Genomic DNA, 20,234 nt, shown 5'->3' on the forward strand with positions numbered 1-20,234 from the left:
GGTCCACGTAATAATGGCACATAATGGCAGTGAGGAAAGATAAGAGAAAAACGTTGCCAAGTCTCTCCATTTTGCCACTGACTGTACACAGCTGTTACTCAATTCATCCCATTAAATTTAATCTAATAATAATTATAATTTCCTTGATAAAATGATTAATTCAATGTCAAATTAATCAAGAAAATAGATTTTTTCATAATTTGATTCAAAAATTTGCATTCATACCTGAGATCAGATTTTCATACAAACCTGAAACGGCGGCTAATTTAAAAAGCTGTGATACAACAATCTGAGTTTTAAAACAACTGGTGACGCCCTTTAGCGTATTTAGATTAAGTCTAGTTTAAATTAGTTTTTAGTCTAGCGGTAGTTGTAGTTGCGAGGCCGGCAGCTGCTGCGCCCTAGCGGATAAGTTAGTATTTAGATTATTCTATCGCATAATCGTTAGTTGAAGTTGTCGGCTCGGATTGGACGGTGAAAAAACAGGATCGTTGCTGTTTTTTTGATTGTTGCCGTTGAAATTCAATTTTACACGTTCGTCGTTGTGTTAAAATTATTATCGATATATATTAACTGTCCCAATTTGGGGAAAAGTACAGTTTTTCCTTATTATTTGTGAATATATAAATTGAAATATTCAACTAGTGCGATCAGACTTTGAATTGTACAGCAGTGTAAAGTGATAGTCAATATGGTAAAGTTATCTTCCAAGCAATTTTCGGACTGATCAGTAATTAAATTGATGCCAGAATTAACATACATCAGATAGGGGTAGCAGATGTACAAGAGAGGCCAACACCTTTCCCCGACTCCGTCTTGTCCTGCCACAAACCTAATTCCAATTCCTGGAGTAAGTTTGGTATTTAGTATTTGAAGAAAACTACTTGCTGGTGAGTAACCAAATAAGTCACTTCTGGTATAAATTTAATGCTGAAAATATTACTTACTACATTCAATCTATTAATTAATGCTCTCTTTATTCTAGCATATTATCATTCAATATTTTGCTCTTTATATTTATAGACAGTCCTCTGCTCTCGCTTGTAATTTGGGCTATCCATTATGTTCCTGTTGGACCGGATATGAACTCAATTTGTTTCGAATTTGTATTTTTTTTCATGCTAGAATTATTTTGCGTTACAATTCTAAGTCCGTATTGTACAATTATTTTCTTGTTAGAGAAAGCTGCATGTCAGCGATTGTCGACTCCTTTCATTTAGCATAGTTGCTAGCCTTGCGTTCAAGCAATGCTTATCGCAATACAATGGACTTGTTTGTTTCAGATAAGTTATCTGTTCTGTCCAGTTGTAATAATAACTTGTTCATCGAATCGTTTTCTATTCTTTTGAAAAACTAAATTGAATTACAATGGAAACTGCTTCCGATGAGCTGAAGCTGGCTTCGCCAACTGAGGTATCATTGCGAATAAATAAAGCAAAATTAACTCAACTATTTTCAAGAGCTGTTCAAAGATGTTATGATTTAGTTAAGGATGTAGGAACTAATAAAAAAGTTGCTAGTCAATTCCTCACATTGCATAGATTGATTCCAAATACTGTTATTGAATATGAAAAAACTGAACTTCTTATCAATGAATTAGAATTAAGTTTGAATGATCAATTCAATCCAGCATTCAATGACAGTTACTTGGTTATGGTAGCAAAAATATATGAAACAGCTGAACTTCTTCAAAAAATTAATTCAGCACCTACTGTCGAAGTGCAATCGGCACCGACAACCTCACCTACTACTGTGTGAAATGAATTACTATTACCGAAAATTGAGTTAGCAAAATTTAGTGGTCATCAGTCCGAATGGGCTGTCTTTTATGAGTTATTCAAAAATCTCGTTCATGAAAATAAAGCATTGTCTGACCAACAAAAAATTCAATATTTAACATCAAAACTTACAGGTGAAGCATCCAATATTTGTAGGCATCTCCCTACCGTAGCTGCAAACTATAGTATTATTTGGAATGCTTTAGTTAATCGCTATAATAATCCAAGAGCTCAGTTGGAGACCTATTTCGATGAGATTTTTCAATTCAAAGGGCTTAAAGTAGAAAGCAGGGAAGGGTTGACTTTGGTATTAGACCGATTTTGTAACTCTGTTACTGCTGTAAAAAGATTAAAAAATAATGGGCTTGACGATGCTATATTCTTACATTTGGTTTGAGAATTCTTGATACTGTAACTCGTAGAGAGTTTGAATCATCTCATAGAGATAAAGAGGAGCCCACTTATGAAGACTTTGTAAGTTTCATTGAAAAACAAGTTCGATCATTGTCGATTGATAAAAAATAAGGGTGATAGTTTTCATAGTGGAAAAGCGTTAAAGGGCTCATCAAACTCTAAGAATTTCGCAATTCAGTCAGGAGATAAAATTCCTAGTGATAGTCGGGGAAAATCTCATTGTATAAGCTGTAAGGGGAGTAAACATAAGTTGACAGATTGTGAGTCATTTTTGAAACTCTCGCCATGGAATAGATTGTCTAAAATGTTTAGTGGGAGGTCACTCAGCTCGTGAGTGTAAAAGCAATGCTTCCTGTACTCAATGCAAAAATTCACATCATACGTTGTTACATTTCGATTTCAAAAATCAATCTGAAGAGAGTGGTGTTAGTTGTTGTAGTACTAAATTGGTAAACAATGAGTCTGAAAATGATAAAACTATTGTTTTATTGTCTACTGCTATCGTTCTGATCAGAAATAAGAGAGGGCAAGAATGTCCCCTGCGATTTCTTATCGACTCTGGTAGTGAGAAGAATTTTGTAACTTCTCGTGCGTGTCGTCAGCTAGGCTTGTATATTAAACCTGTCTATTCAACTGTCACTGGGTTTGGCGGTCAATCAAGTAAGGTTCAAGGTCGAGCGTCGTTCACAATTCGTTCTCACGCTGACACTACATTTTCGTTTGCTGTTGATGCGTTGGTAGTTGAAAAAATACTTGACAGATTACCATCTCGTGAAGTTGATGTGTCTAAGTTGTCCTACTTGAAATCATTGAAATTGGCGGATGATAAATTTTTCATCCCTGGAAAATTGGATGGTATTTTGGGTGCCGAATTCTTTCCCGATCTTATCAATAATTACCAATCTCATCAAGAGGTAGGTTCAGTCAAATTAGTTGACAGTAAACTGGATTTTATTGTTATGGGTCGAGCCCCAGTTTTGAACTCGTCACAAAATAAACAATTCAATAATTGTTTGCTCGTCTCTAGTCCACCTTTGAATGACCTAGTACAGAGGTTTTGGGAGGTTGAAGATTGTCCCAAATCGGGGAATGATCTTACACCTGCCGAGTTGGATTGTGAAAATAATTTTTGTTTGTCTGTTCATCGTTTGGAATCAGGTCGATTCGTGGTATCCTTGCCGTTTGAAAAATCAGCTGATTGTTTGGGTGATTCATATTCTATGGCTAAACGGAGATTGACAAATTTGGAAAATCGTCTCGCTCGCTCCGAAGATATTAAGATCGCATACCACGAAATAATGTTGGATTATTTGCGCCAAGGGCACATGACCTTGATTGAGGATCAGGAAAATAAACAGGGGTATTATATTCCTCACCACTCAATCGTGAAGGCTCGTAGTACTACTACACCTATGAATCGTTTATGATGCAAGCGCTAAAACTACGACTGGTTTGTCATTGCATTCGATTCTCCATGCTGGTCAGAAGTTACAGACGAACATTTTCGTGTTGCTATTGAATTTTCGTCTTTTTGCAATTGGAGTGACAGGTGATTTGAAACAGATGTATCGTCAAATATTTGTGAGTGAATCTTGCCGTGAATTTCAGCGGGTGTTATGGAGATTTTCGGTAGACGATCCTGTTGAAACCTATGAAATAAATTGTGTCTTATTTGGTATCACTTCCTCTCCGTACTTGGCTTTGAGAACTATCCATTAGTTGGTTGAGAGGGAAGGCGATAATTTTCCGGATGCTAAAGCTCGCATTCCTACAGATATGTTCACGGACGATTTGGTAATGTCTTTCCCTTATGTAAGTGACACGAAAAAATTGTGTAGTCAGGCCAAAGAGCTGTTTAAAGCTGGTGGATTTGAATTGAATAAGTTTGCATCAAATTCGGAGGAGCTGATGACAAGTCTCAATGATAGTGAAAGGTCCTTGTTGTCCAAAACATTTCAATATCGAAAATTCATTAGCCATATTAGGTCTAGAGTGGCAACCATTTTCCGATTCGTTTCGTTTTTTCGTCTCATAGGGTCACTCTATTGCCACAAAACGGAATATATTATCCGCTGTGGCGCGAATCTATGATCCTCTAGGACTAGTGGCTCCTCTCACGTTGTTTTTGAAATGTCTTATAAAAGAATTATGGCGTATTGGTTCAGATTGGGATGAAAAACCGCCTGATTCTATTGCATCTCAGTGGGAGATATGTCAAACAGAATTTCAATCTTTGTCGAATTTGTCCATTCCTCGTCACTTAGGAGTATTTGTTGGTTCCAAGATTACATTAATTTGTTTTTGCGATGCAAGTTAGTCTGGCTATGGAGCTGTGATCTATTTGAAATCACAGGGAGAAGATGGTAGTTCTTCAACTGTAACGCTGCTGTGTGGAAAATCGAAGGTTGCACCGAGTAAAACTCTATCAATACCGAGATTGGAATTGTGTGCTGCTCTTCTCCTAGTCAATCTACTTGAAGCTACCCTCTCTGTCCTCGAACTTTGTTGTAAAATCGTCAGAGTTGTCGCTTTGTTGGACTCAACTGTTGTTCTCCATTGGATAAGAGGTTCGCCGTCGTGTTGGCAAACGTTCGTGGCTAATCGAGTCTCGAAAATTCAAAACTCACGCATCGATTGTTGGATGCATGTTTCTGGTGAGGAAAATCCCGCCGATTGTTTATCGTGTGGTCTTAAACCAATGGATCTCATTAATCACGAGACATGGTGGACAGGACCCCACTGTTGACTATGGAGGAAAATCACTGGCCTGTAAAATTTGAAATTGAAGAAATAGAGTGTCCACCTGAAATGAAATCTTCAAATGTTGTACGGTTGTTCAATCTGAAAGTGTTTCAGATAATGTAATATATAATTTGATTGAGAAATGCTCTGACTATCAACGTTTGCTTCGTATCATGATACTAGTATTGAAGGCAGTGCGAATATTGCCGAAAGCAGGTGAACTGGAATTCGATGCGGCGGAGAGATATTTGTGTAGAGTCGTACAGAGAATTCATTTTTCACGTGAGCTTGTTCAACTAAAAAAGGGTGAAGATTGTGCCCTCAAATTTCAGCGTTTGTCACCGTTTAAAGACAAGGAGTTAATTCGAGTTGGTGGTCGTTTGCCGAACTCAGACATGGATTTTGACAGCCATCACCCTATTGTCTTGCCTAAGAGTGATCCTTTCATCACCCTTCTTGTCAATCATTATCATTGAAAAAATTGTCATGCTGGTCCTCGTCTATTAATGTCGGTAATAAGACAGAGGTTCTGGATATTTTCTGCTCGTGTGGTCATTCAGAGTCGTATTCAAAAATGCAATAGGTGTTTCCGATGTTGGCCTAGCGTAACACCTCCCAAAATGGGTGATTTGCCTGCATGCAGGGTACTCCAGAGTAAACCGTTTGGACAGTGTGGTGTTGATTATGGTGGGCCTGTATGCATCACAATGGCTCAACACAGAAATCCACTCATCCTCAAAGCATACATTTGTCTATTTGTTTGTATGTCAACAAAGGCTGTGCACATAGAATTGGTTTCTGATTTATCTACGCCGATGTTTCATTCAGCATTTTGCCGATTTTTATCTCGACGCGGACCTTGCCATGTAATTTAATCCGATAATGGTACAAATTTCGTTGGTGCGCATGCACAGCTGGTACAGTTAGCAAAATTATTGGATTCGTTGGAATTTCAAAATACAATTACTAATGAGCTGGCTGATTATCGAGTGGATTGGAAATTCATTCCTGCTGCTTCCCCAAATTTCGGTGGAATTTGGGAGGCCAACATAAAATTGGTCAAGTCACATTTGATAAAAGTGATTGGCGATCAACTATTGACCTATGAGGAGATGAATACTGCGTTGGTTCAAGTGGAGGCAGTGTTGAACTCTCGGCCGTAGTGCCCTTTGAGCGAGGATCTGAACGAACCTCTTGCCTTAACTCCGGCTCATTTTTTGAAGCTGACACCGTTGACGGCTTTTCCAATGAAGGATGTGACCAACATTCCCGTCAATCGTCTCACTCGTTACGAACTCATCGACCAGCTTGTTCAATCGTTTTGGAATAGGTGGAGAAAGGAGTATCTCCATGAATTACAAGTAAGTGGAAAGTGGTCCAAGTCATCACCTCCTCTCACTGTTGGAACGGTTGTGATAGTGGACCAGCCTAATCTACCCACATTGAAGTGGCCTCTAGGAATCATTGAGGTTGAGGAAGTGTATCCTGGAGCCGATGGTGTCATACGTGTGGCAGTAGTACGTTTAGCTACTGGACGTTTCAAACGTCCTGCCAAAATTGTTTCCATTGCCCACACAATAATTCTTAGGATAAATTATTGTTTGTTTTGTTGTGTTAGCATTTTTCTTTTGTTGTCTTAATTTTCTTTCGGTTTGTTTTGTTTTGTCTAGTTTTGGCCAAAGTCGTGGCTGAAAACTACATTTCAGGGTGGGGGGAATGGTGACGCCCTTTAGCGTATTTAGATTAAGTCTAGTTTAAATTAGTTTTTAGTCTAGCGGTAGTTGTAGTGGCGAGGCCGGCAGCTGCTGCGCCCTAGCGGATAAGTTAGTATTTAGATTATTCTATCGCATAATCGTTAGTTGAAGTTGTCAGCTCGGATCGGACGGTGAAAAAACAGGATCGTTGCTGTTTTTTCGATTGTTGCCGTTGAAATTCAATTTTACACGTTCGTCGTTGTGTTAAAATTATTATCGATATATTAACTGTCCCAAATTGGGGAAAAGTACAGTTTTTCCTTGTTATTTGTGAATATATAAATTGAAATATTCAACTAGTGCGATCAGACTTTGAATTGTACAGCAGTGTAAAGTAATAGTCAATATAGTAAAGTTATCTTCCAAGCAATTTTCGGACTGATCAGTAATTAAATTGATGCCAGAATTAACATACATCGGATAGGGGTAGCAGATGTACAAGAGAGGCCAACACCTTTTCCCGACTCCATCTTGTCCTGCCACAAACCTAATTCCAATTCCTGGAGTAAGTTGGTATTTAGTATTTGAAGAAAACTACTTGCTGGTGAGTAACCAAATAAGTCACTTCTGGTAGGTATAAATTTAATGCTGAAAATATTACTTACTACATTCAATCTATTAATTATTGCTCTCTTCATTCTAGCATATTATCATTCAATATTTTGCTCTTTATATTTATCGACAGTCCTCTGCTCTCGCTTGTAATTTGGGCTATCCAACAACAGAAATTAAGTTATTTGGTAGGTATTCTATTTCAATTTCTCTTAAAAATAATAGAAAAATATAAATCCTATTTAAAAATAAGTGATTTCAATGGATTAATTTTGAAATGACTTTTCAATATTATTTTTACCGGTACGAGTAGGTCTAACCTATATGGGTAGACTATGGTAACTGAAGCATGGATGAAGTCCAGGATGGATAGTTTTCAACTTTTAAAATGTCAATTCAGGTATTTTAATTTGTGTTTCTCATACGGTAATGTCTAAAAATTATTTCATCGTTTCAAAAATATATTTTAAATCAATTATACGACTTGTGTACTCAAGTATTTTGATAGAATGAATAAAAAAATGGCGGCTGAGAATTGTTTGGTTATTTTTGTACAGTCACTGTCAAAAGTGAATATAAAATATTCTGGCAAATAGACAACATTGCAAAGCAAGAGAGAGATAGTGCTATCTGTTTTGTTGTATGATAGAAAAGGACAGCATCAGTATTGTCAATCGTACACTGCCATAATAATGTGGACCTCACTATAGTGCAAGATTTCAATTTGTCTAGTACCGTATATGAACATAAATCAAAGGTTCTGTTCAAATTAGGTTTTGAAGGAAGATGAAAAGTTGGAGAGGTTGAATCTGGCTTTCAAATAGAAATATGTGGATATTATTCATTTGAAATGTGTTGATAATATTCTATTTAATGAAGAATAAACAAAAATAACGAAAAGTTGAAATACTCGCATATTTCAGATACCGTACGGTATAACACAGGTAAAATTTTAAAAAAATCAACAGATTAGAATCATGTAGAATCCAACAGAAACGGTACGGTACAACTCCTTGTGAATAAGGATAAGATTAGATTATTATTTCAGTATAACTAGCCAGTAGCTTCACGATCTTATTAACATTTAAAATTACAAAGTGCGTCAGAGAAACTTACTTATTTGAAAAAATTCCCGTGCGTTGAATTGGTCGTGTAGAGGGGCAGGAGTGGGCGCATCTGGAGGGGGAAGTTCTCAAATTTATCCTCCCACAAGTGAACAGCCATCATGCTCCGGTCAAGAGAGCAGCGGACCTTCGCAGTTAAGAGCTTCTCCTCTAACAGTCGATCACCTTCCGCGCTCGATTTGAAATTCCCCCCACAGACTCCTTCCTGGCCATAATTCAATTCCTTCGTGGTTTAACTCATTCCAGGAGTGTGGAAGTGTCGCTAAACCCAGAAATGGACTTCAACAAACCATCAAAACTCCAGAAAATATCGAAAGAGTGAGGCAGTCAGTTCTTTCTCCCCGGCGTTCGACTCGCAAACACGCAGCTGCTATGGCAATTTCTGACTCCACTGTTCGACGAATTTTCCATGAAGACCTTCAACTTCATTCCTATAAATTGGTTGTTGTTCAAGAATTGACTGAACGCGATTTTGTTGTCTGTCAAAATGCATTAGATATGCTGATTGACAACCTGCCTGAAGACGCGGTCATTTGACAAGTCTCATTTCCACATGCGTTTCTTCAATGCGATTTTTTTATGTGGTTATTAATATCCCTGGCTTATGTCAATCAACCACAGACCATAGCACACCTCAAGAACAACATTCGTGACGCCGTTGCTAACATACCGATTGATATACAACAACGAAATTTCAAAAATGGACTATCAGTGTATGCGCAATGGGGGTCGCCATTGGTCTGAAGTAATTTTCAAGACTGCAAGGAAAAAAATAGTGTACCAAAATTTTGAGTTATTAAATGGAATTTATTCTATGTTAAGTTAGTAGTTTTCAGTTCCCATGAAGATAGTAAATTTATTCTTGTTCATTGGCAACTTAGCCAGCATTTCTAAAATCGTTATAATTATGACCAGAATCTTATTAAAGTCCTTGGTTCCCACGATCCCACTTGGAATTATCTGTTCTCACGACGATCTAGACGCCAGAAGTATGCTGATTCGATCCCATAATTCTAAACTTGCAAAAGGGAAATAACTTTTCTCTCCTAGTTTCCTTCTTGCTTGAACGTATCACCTTCCTTATTTACTGAGGAGAAAGAGAGTGGGCGAAGAGAAATTCACAGGCGATCGGGTAACTATTTTAAATGATGATGGCAAAACTGATCAGTCTGGAAGCCTCTGAAAACTAGGAGAGCAATCATTCTAATCCCAGCTGTCATAGTGTTAACTGTTTCTTGAGATTTCTTACAATTTCCAGTAATATGTTTTCGTTTGGGGGTACATTCTCATTCTCTCCAGGAGATTTATTGTCCAAGTAAATCGGACATCTTTGAAGTTACTTTAAATGTAGGCTAAGAGTAATATTTAGGAGTAAAGTCCCCCTTTACAGTAATAGCTTTTGAGAATGGGATAGCTTTGTATTAATAAATGACGATTGATTCCCTCTATATGTTGGATCTTCAAAACCCCTTTTGGGTGAGTATTTTTATTATTTTCATTGAATATGATTTATAATTTGTGAAGTGATTTATGTATGTTAATAATATTATTTATTTCCTCATAGGAAGCGGTGAATTGTATTTATTTGATGATCTACCTAGATCATCAATTGAATACAATCCTATTAGATATTGGTAATTATTATGTTTCTAATTCTGTTGTAAATTTGTCATCAGGTTTCTGTATCGGGCTGAGAATTTCCATTGTAAAAGGGCCGGCGACTTCTTCCAACCATGGATGGAATCGTACGTCATTGAACGCGGATGAGGAGAGAACAAGACTAACTCCCTTTTGGATCTGTCGCCGCGACGCCTGAACATTCCTGGAGGACGATTAATCATCTTCACCCTTCATCCATCTCCGCCAGGGACTCCGGACATCGCGGCGACAACTACAAGATGAGTACTTGATCTTTCCCCACCAGAATTCAATGTGTCCCTTAAATTTTGGTCTCTTAAAGACGTAAATTTGGTCTCTTAAAGACAAAGATAATCTTTAATTGAAGAAAGTATTTATTGTAAAGTGTTGTTTGAATTTAAATATTTAATATAGAGGCAATCAATCGTCAAATGATTTTTATTTCGGATTCCTCACCACTGGAATAGTACTAGAAATTTCACTAACCCCTCCACCATCGGGGTCTCGCATGATTTCCAAACTTAATTATAGTTGTCTGAGAATTTAGGTTCTCAAAAGACACTATAAAAATAGATATTGTATTCTCATTTAAAAAAAGATTGAAACGATATCTTAAGTCCTTTTGTTTTTATTGACCTTTTAAATAAGTAAGTTTCTCTGATACACCTTGTACCTAGTAAGTTGAGTTGAGGAATCAATAAGGTACCGTAATCATTTTATTTGTTAAAGAGCAGCTCACACAAATGAGTTGTACATCCATGTCAATCAAGAAGTTGTAACAATGGAAAAGTATAATAAAAAGCATATAAATTCTTAAAATATGAAACAAATTAAAACATAATAATAATAATAAAGACAATGATTTTTATACTTTCTTTTGATTGCTGAGGATGATGCCCACATGAGCTCAAGGCTTGTAGGTGGGTAATGAGGCGGATGATGATGGTGAGATGAATGGAGCTACAGTTTGAGGTGGGTTCCGAATCACGAGAAAGCAATTTTATAACTTATGAATCATCATATTCAGAGGAGTTGGCTCAAGCGGTCACCCTTCCAAAGGGTGTACCAGCGCATGATTCTTATCTGATCGATAGCTATTTCATTTTATTCGAGATGTTATTATCTAAGGCAAGGTTGATTTGTTTATTATATCTAAAACAGTCTCCAATTTATTGTAGGGTTCCCATACATTTATATGATTCACTCTGTATATTGTTCAGGAAGTTAATTCCATACATAGCAAGGAAATTAGAAAACTTTCACCTCATAATTCTAAATATTTCTAATTCAAGTTTACTCCTCCGTTTTTCGAAAAATATTTCTAATAAAAGGTTTAGCTTGTTTTGAGATCTTCAAAATGATTCATCATAAGTCATCCTTTTTATTTAATGTTTTTTTTTTTTTTAGATTACGTCCTAAAGACTCCAGTCATGGAGTATAAGACAAGTCATGTTATTACATGATAATTCTAACACTAAGTAGTTCAACCTAGTTTAGGTTTGAAAGGAATTCTTGTACACTATAAAAAGCTCTATCAACTAAATATTTTTTCATTTGTTTTTTGAAAATCTTCAAATCATCATTACTTTTCAAGATTTGAGGTAGCTTGTTATAAAATTTCCTACCAATATAATCTGGTTTTTGTTCAAATAACCTACTATTGTGACCCATTATATGATAATCTGCTCTGTTTCGCGTATTATACTCATGAACATCTGAATTCTGGATCACACCACTCGTTTTCACATGCATTACAACTTCATATACATACAAAGATGGCACAGTTAATAGACCAAGCTTTTTAAATAAAGGCCTACAAGAGTCTAACCTATTCACTTTCTCTATACATCTGAGTGCCTTCTTTTGAATCTAAAACACTCTGTCCATATTTTGTTGAGATGAATTACCCCATACTAAAATAGCATACCTAATATGAGATAGTATAAGTCCATGGTAAGCAGTTAACAGTAGTTTTTTATCATTCAGCCTAGCAAGCTGCCGCAGGACAAATACCCCAGATGATATCTTATTACATATCCTCTCAATGTAAGGATGCCATGTTAATTTCCTGTCCAATAAAATTCCCAAGAATGCTACTTTCTCTTCTTGGTCCAATTCATTTTCCTCTACAAACACATTTATTTCTCTATCCTCTACTGAATTATATTTACTTTTGAATTGTAGGAATTGACATTTCTTACTATTTATTGTTAATTGCCTTTGCTTCAAGAATTGGACAATTGACTGTACTCCAGTAAAAGCATTTATTTCTAGACTATCTAATAAATAATTGTTAAAGATAAGCGATGTGTCATCAGGAAACAACAGAGCTCTGTGTTCTTTTAACTCTTTTGGTAATTGGTTCACATACAACAGAAACAGTAAGGGACCCAGAATTGAGCCTTGAGGTACTCCAGCCTGGACCTCCAGTTTTTGAGATTTAATTTTTACTATTTCATTCCCATCCACCTTGGTAAGCTCAACACACTGGTTTCTACCTATGAGATATGATTCAAACCATTTTAGTTCTATACCATTCACACCTACAGTTTTTAGTATTTCCAATAATATTCTATGGTTCACACAATCAAAAGCTTTGGATAAATCAAGAAATATTGCGGCTGCCTTCTCACCTGAATCTATTATATCTATTAGTCTTTCAACATGTAATCTTAATTGTCCAGTTAATCTGTATAATGTACGTTTTCCGCGCTAAATATGCCGCCTTTTTTCCGCCATTTTGAATGTCTTAATGTCGGATCCTCATGGTATAAGGACCTTGAGTTTAAAATTTCAAGTCAATCGGTTAATTGGCACACACACACCCAAAAATAATCATGTTTTTGGACTCACAGGACCTTGTAACATATAGAAAACTTGAAATTGGGGTACCTTAATTTTTTTTGAAAAGCAATGATGTTTTTAATAAATCATACAATTGATTCCAAAAGGATTTAATGAGTGTAACAAACACTTTAGGCTATATAAAAAAATGAATCAACAGTCAATTTGCAGATATAAAAATCTATTATATTATAATTTTAATACATTTTGTTATTAGATAACAGCATTTACATAAATAAGATTGACAAGATTATTTACCTATCTATATTACAATAATAGTTTCTGCATCATCTCGAATTAATCAAGCACGGTACAATATTAGTGCTAGAGCTCTGGTAACAGCTCGAATCAAGATTGAAAAAATGTTATTCATATGATGGAAATTTGGGTTTAGAATCCTAAATGGCTTCTAACAAACATTACATTACATTGGCTTGGGACAGATTTAATTACAAACAACTTTGTAAGTTGAAGTGAAAAGGTAAATTAAAAATTATAAGAGTAGGGATAATAGTAGATAACGGTTTATAGGAGATTTATTAAATCTAATGGATCATTAAACCTATAGATTCAACATAGATTAAATTATCCATTAGATTTAATAAGCGCCCTAGAAACTGGGAAATTTTTCAGAGTATTTTATAAACTCTGATAATTTAATAGCAATTATTGGGATTTTCGTTCAATTATAATAACTTTCAATAACGTTCAATAATATTGAACTTTCTTTACTCATGTAAAGTTGAACATATTTTATTTGACAAAGTTTGTTCAAGTAGGAAAGTTTTCTGCATTAGTCCTATGCAATTTTTAGTTATTTTGATTTTTTATGTAGTTCACAATATTTATTTATGAACATGAATATTAATATGTAAGATGTGATTTCATGATTTACCTATTGAAAGCACTTCAAAAGCCCTGTTAAGGGAAAATATAATGTTGACGATTCCCCGATCCTTAAATCATGACGAAGACACCGAAAGTAAGTTAACGTTCGCTTTCATTTCTGCGACTGCGTCCTACAACCGAGAAAGATCACATTAGTTCTTAAGGTGCAATTCCTTAGCGACAACTCCAGCCGCATGGTCGCAGCCACGCGGCTACAGTCATCGCTAAGGAGTGCAATTCCCAGGAATCCCAAAATCGTTATGGGTGTGTTCGCGCAACATACATTGTCTCAATGAAAATCTTTGAACACTCTCATAGGATTTGATAGTATTATTTCTCAGTCATCGGCCGCAGTCGCATAAACGGAAACGAACCTCAAGTAAGAAGAACATCTTACTTAAAATGTATTAAATAACTATAATGGCCAAAATTATTATGTGTATGTATATATATACATAGTCTAACCGGTATGTATATATATACATACCCAGTCTAACCGACAACCATTTTTCGTGATTATTCTGTAATTTGCAGTCTATAATTCAGATAATTAAACTAATTCAACTATTGTTAACTTACAACTAATTCAAGGCCTTTGTTATTTTTCTAGGCTTTGACTATACAAACGACAACTGTCAAAATAAATCCAATAGTTCTAAATAGAAAAGGGCAAAATGGAAAACCTATCAATTGGTATGTTTAAGACTTTTACCTATCAATCAATCCTATTATATTAAGCAAGCAATTTCTGTATATCTGTATATACTTTTATATTTGGTTATTTATGTCCAACGGATCTCGAAAACGGCTCTAAAGATTTTCACGAAATTTGGAACATAGTTGGTTTATGATATAAAAATTCGATTGCACTAGGTCTAATCCCTGGGAAAACTCGCTGAACGACATTAAAAGGATAATTCATCCTTGCAAAAACAGCTAAGACTTTCGTCGTCTGTGGATAATAAAAAAGTGCGTCCGTGGAAAATCAAAACATCTCATCCCAGAAATTCATAAGCTGAGTATAGCCAGCTGTAAAATATAAACACGATCATTTTAAAGAATTGTGCTCTGTTTAACAATAAATAAAAATGACGAGCGAAGCTCGGTGCCCTGATATTGAAGGCTGAAATAGAACTGGAAGGAGAATTGCCGGTTAGAGCATTGGTAAAGTTAAACGGTAGCCCGTCTGATTCCCGTTACATCCTTCTAAATTAACTATTCTGTCCCTATTATTTTATTTTTTTCATTTTAAAATAGCAGGTAACCCGGGCTTTGTTCTGAAGAAAATTTTGTGTTGGAAAATGTAATCTCCTTATGTTTAAACGTAAAAATAGGATAACTATTCATTATTTTGTCAATATTACAACTCTTCATCACAGTCAAAAATTCTTAGCAAGGAATAATGAGTTTGATTGGTCTAGCCTGCAACCTTTCATTCGCAAGTCTCTCGTGCTACTATTATTATGCTACCAATTATATACCAATGCTACGGATTCACTTGGAGGAAGCTTTGTTTGGTTTAAATTTTTGTTGCGTAGACTTTGAATCACAAATTATTGAAAAAAAATGTTTCAATTATTAAATAATTGAAATAAATTGATTAACAGCGATTGAAACAAGCCTATATCTATCATAGGTGAATTCAGAACCTTTATGTAAAATTGCATGTTAATTTTAAGTTAGTTCATTAGTTAATAAGTGATAATGCGTTAATCATGCAATTCTTATCCCGTACATAATCAAGCCAATTCCTTCCTTTATAATATTATAGATTACAAAGTATTTTCAATATTAAAAGTGTATTACGAAGTATATTCAATACTGAAAGTGTCCGATAATGTAGTAGAATCGATCTTGAAAATTCATGAAAACTTAGCAGTACTGCAATACAGGAGATTCGTACAATGTAAGTGAAAATGTATTAAGAGCATGCTTAGTGCAAATATGAACGTCTAGTATAAGGCAGATTAATTTCTGATTTGCTGGGAATAATGATGTTGGCTATTAATCGATGTTCACTAAATTTCACTCTGCCAATGTAAGGACACTCCCATAAGAACCAGTTGAATTATTTTTTGCATCGGTTATGGTATTTTGACTTTATTTAGTCTGATGTGTTGACTTTCCCATAACCAATACCATGCCAATGGTATTGGTTTTGTGCTAAAGAGAGCGCTAATAATATGTACTTGATAGGTACCTACTTGATACACTAATAGGTATCTGCACATATGACAGTCGTTTGAATAGTCAGAGCGATACTTACAACTTGACAGTTGGATTAGTCTATTAGATTTGGTTATTAAAAGAGTCAAATCAACGCCGCACTATTATCGAGGGCGTGATTTGCCCTCTGCCCAATGCTAGTCCTCCCATTCGTCATCCTCCTCTTCCTCATCGTCCTCGTCACTCGAGTCCGAGTGAATGGCTCGCGATCGCTCGGCCAACGCTCGAGCCAGCGCCCCGGCTAAGCCGTCTTCAGGCGCGCTACTGCCGCTCGATCGGCTTTCTACCTGCACCTGTAACAAATTCGGCATTTCCAACTTTGTTGAGGAATTAATAATTTTCATAGATGGAGATTTCAATTTTTATTCTCAATATATTACACATAACATTATTTCACATAGAATCATTTATCAATTTCATAGATGGAAGATTTATTAGAAATTGCAGTTAACCACATATTATTATGACTGTGTAATAGTGTGATATTGAGAGGGTAGTATTGTAGTTGTTTTTGTGTATCTTATATTATTTTTCAGGTTTTTGAACTGGAATGAACTTTGATTTTTACTGTATGTTGAACCCTGCGTTTTAGTCTGAGAATTGACTCTGTCTTGTTTGAATTTGCTAACTTGTTGCTTGGTTGTCAAAATTAAAGCAATTTTCGTGCATTTTTCAAATACAGTTTCAATTTCATGTCGAAAAAGCCACTATATTTGAAAATTGTACGAGCATTGACCTTTTTGCAGCTTTGGCTTTTCCACTGGAAGTTATGCTCAACGCTCGTGGAGGGGGAATAATTTTCAGTGAAAAGGCCACAGTTGGCATTGAGACGTAACTGGGAAAACATGTAACGGTGTGCGAGCCTCGGTCCTCTGAATGGGCCCATTTCCCATTCAGAGGGACAAATTGTTGTTTTTAGTTATCAGTAATTTTCATCTTGTTGAATAGGAAACAAAATTTTATTGAGTTAGTAGGAGTAGAATCAGGAAATTTTTTGTGCATGTGAGTTCAAGTATAGTGAGTTTTATTAAAGCGTATGTGAGTGTTTCTGAAGAGTCCAAGTTTGAATATTGTTAAAATGGTGAGTGCCGAACCCTTGTTGTTTTTCTTATTTAGCTCAAAATTTAGTTTGATAGAATGACCGAGGCCCAAATTTAAATGCAGCAAGTTAGCAGGTTCCCAAAATGTATAGATTAAAAATTGAGTATGTCTTCATGACCTGAATCGATTGCTGAATAACTTTGTTCTGTTTGGAAATTTGACATGTTACCTGACTTTTATTAATTCGTTCTACCTATTTAGAGTTCAATAAACCAGAAGTTGAATTTTATTAGTATTTTTCATTGTAGTTCCTGGCTCGTAGTTGCTAGTTGCTAAAATAGGTGACAATTAGATAATGATGATAATCTGTGCATTTGAATGAACGAATCCACTAAAAGCTCCCAACCAATCAAGGATTCAAATAGAGATTTGATGGCATAATTTTGGTAAATATTATAGAAGAGAAGAAACAACCCCCCTCCGTTTACATTGGTGCGCAGCGGTGGTATAGTCTGCAAGAATGACTATCGAACCACATGTATTCTTATATATTTTATATTTTGGAAGATTAATCAATTAGAGAAAAATATATCGCCACCGGTTACAGAAATGGTGTCATGTGTGTGGGGTTTGTCTGCAAAAACGACAAACATTCAAATGCCAGATTAATCAGTAGTTTTGTGGATTGGTAAGAAGTATTGAGAAAACAACCTGTTTCAAAAGGAATAATTTCTTAGCAACACGAGCAGGAACATGAAGTATGAAATTTTATTGTGATAACATAACCTTGTAACTAGTATAATACGTGAAATATTTCGAGATGAAAAGTGTTAGTGTATGTTATGAGAGGAGTTTTGAAATCTGGAAATTTGAATTAAAAATTATTTTGCAGTTGAACATTTTATGAAGTTAGTAATCAGTAATCCGTTGTTGAGCTTGAGAATATTGCTGAGTGAAATTTGATTCAAGATCAAGAACAATGGAATGGAAACTTGTAATATGAGTTTTTCCGGTGACTGCAAAAGCTGGCAACATTGCACCAGACTGCTGGAAATATAGAAAATGTAGAACGCATTGTTTAATAGAGAGAAATGATTTTTTGTTGAATTGAAAACTTTGTAATGTTATATTTTGTCAGATTTTTATTATCATATTTAGTCAAGGAAAATGTTATGTGGGATTTTTTTAAAAATCATGTTTTGTGAGAGAGAGTCCAAGGAGGTATGAAGTTGATTTCATATCCAGTTGTATTTTGAGAAAAAAATGTTGTGTGCGGGAGATTGAGATGATTAGATTTGATATGGAAGAATGATGAAATAATATGGTATTATTTCCGCCCGTTTGAACTGAATACTCATTTTACGGCTGGATCGAGTAGGTTGTAATTTGAGGAATTCTGTTTATTCTGGGCAGAAATTATTGGTAAATAAGGTAACATGGATTAGATGTGATTTTTTTCTACTTAGTGGTACTTAGGTAAGGATAATACAGGCGGTATTATCGAGTGGTGACGACGATCTCAGCGGGACTGAGAGGTTTTGGAATCGGGAATTCCAAGGTGCGATTGAATTCGGGAAATTCAATGAAAGAGATAACACAGTTAGGTGAACTGGTGTTATGAACATGGATCGGGCATCCATAGCTTAGCTGTTAAGAAGTTCTTGATTGTAGGCATTTTCGACTATGCTGGCTCTTAAGAGGGCGATAGGGAAATTGGCCATCAATAAGAAGTATTTCATTTCATGGTTTAGTTCTATTATTCGACTAAGCCAAGGCTGGGAATAGTTAACTGACCTGATAAAGAGTGAGAGAGATAGTTGATTTGATGAGAGAGAGAATCTGTATATTGTGTATTAGAGATATAAAAGATCAACAAGTGTGAATAAGAATGAGAGAGAAAGTAACGGTTGGAAAGAGAAGAAAATACTTCTTGGACTGTGCGATGAGAACAATGGAAATTATTGTAAAACAGTAAATCGTATTTATTATAATAGTTTTTGTCAAGACTAGAATGAAACGAGAGAAGGAGAAGAAGAACATGAGAAGGAATATCGAATAAACAGTGGTAGAGGCAAACGGAAAATAGTTGAAAACATAATAGATAATAATTGAATCAATAATGAGTTGAACGTTAAGACTACAATATTGAAGGCTAATCTGAAAATGCAAGCTGGCAGGCTATTGTTCTGAAAGCGTAGTTGGAGAGATAGAATAATTGTAATTTATTTCGAAACTATTTGATACGAGATAATGAAATGACAGTTGATAATGACTTAGGAAATTATTTGAAGTTTTAAGAAATACATTATGCGTTCAAATTTATTGTTGTCTTACGTGAAAAGTGAATATTTTGAGTTGAATTAATTTTAAAGGGCCCGGTCATTTCTATTTTGAGCTACAGTGTTAGTTCTGGGTCTGGCACACCCAACTCTCATGTAAGTTGTGAGTTTTGATGAAATGTTGAGTGATAACACTTGAAAAGGTTAGTTCCTGTTGGAAGAAACAGTGATTTCTCTTGTGGGATATCACGGCCTGTCTACAAGAGGCTATTGTGTGCAAGAGTGATGGGGCCATTCCATCTATGCCTCACTCCCGATGACATCATTGCTACTGCTGATGTGATGTCCACTGTTCCGGGAGGATACTGACTTCCTGATGAGATCAGGGGCACGTCAGGTAAGGTAGGAGGGTGAGGTCAGGGTATCAGCGGAAGATCCGTTGAGCGCTTAGCTCCATGAATTCTTGTATTGAATACAGAGGGTTCTCAGTCAGATACTTTTTGAGAGCCTTTTTGAATTGGTCTTGACATTCAATTTGTTTGAGGTCATCCGGTAGACAGTTGAAAAATTTACACCCTGAGGAATCTGGCTGTTTTTGTGATTTTTGTAGTCTGTTGTAGGGAATTTCAAGATAATTTTTTCATCTTGTGTTGTGCTCGTAGATATTTCTTCTGTGTGGCTTGTCTGGTTTGAATTTTTTTATATGCATGATTTATTTAAGTATGTATAGAGATATTACAGTGGTGATCCTATCCTGTATGAAGAATGGTTTGCAGTGTGTATCGTGTGGTAAACCATTTATTATTCTTATTATTTTCTTTTGGAGAATTATAACTTGCACAATGTAGGTCTGCGGGGCTGCTCCCCATGCTATTATTCCATAGCCCATGTGTGATGCAAATAGCGAGAAGTAAGCCATCAGAGCAGTTTTTTTGTCAGCTATTGCCTTTATAC

The 20,234-nt window shown here is 35.7% G+C and overlaps 1 protein-coding gene across 1 annotated transcript in view; it reads right to left on the reverse strand.

The window, feature by feature from the left end:
* Window positions 1–13,010: 13,010 nt before the first annotated feature.
* Window positions 13,011–20,234, reverse strand: part of LOC111055887 (neural Wiskott-Aldrich syndrome protein) — a 42,641-nt gene continuing 35,417 nt past the window's right edge. Inside the window, exon 6 of the mRNA XM_039431408.1 lies at window positions 13,011–16,253. Coding sequence (XP_039287342.1) covers window positions 16,098–16,253 — 156 coding nt within the window. The 3' untranslated portion in view covers window positions 13,011–16,097. The remainder of the gene's footprint in view (window positions 16,254–20,234) is intronic.

The sequence above is a fragment of the Nilaparvata lugens genome, chromosome 6, assembly GCF_014356525.2.
Source record: "Nilaparvata lugens isolate BPH chromosome 6, ASM1435652v1, whole genome shotgun sequence".
In the NCBI taxonomy this organism is placed as follows: domain Eukaryota; kingdom Metazoa; phylum Arthropoda; class Insecta; order Hemiptera; family Delphacidae; genus Nilaparvata; species Nilaparvata lugens.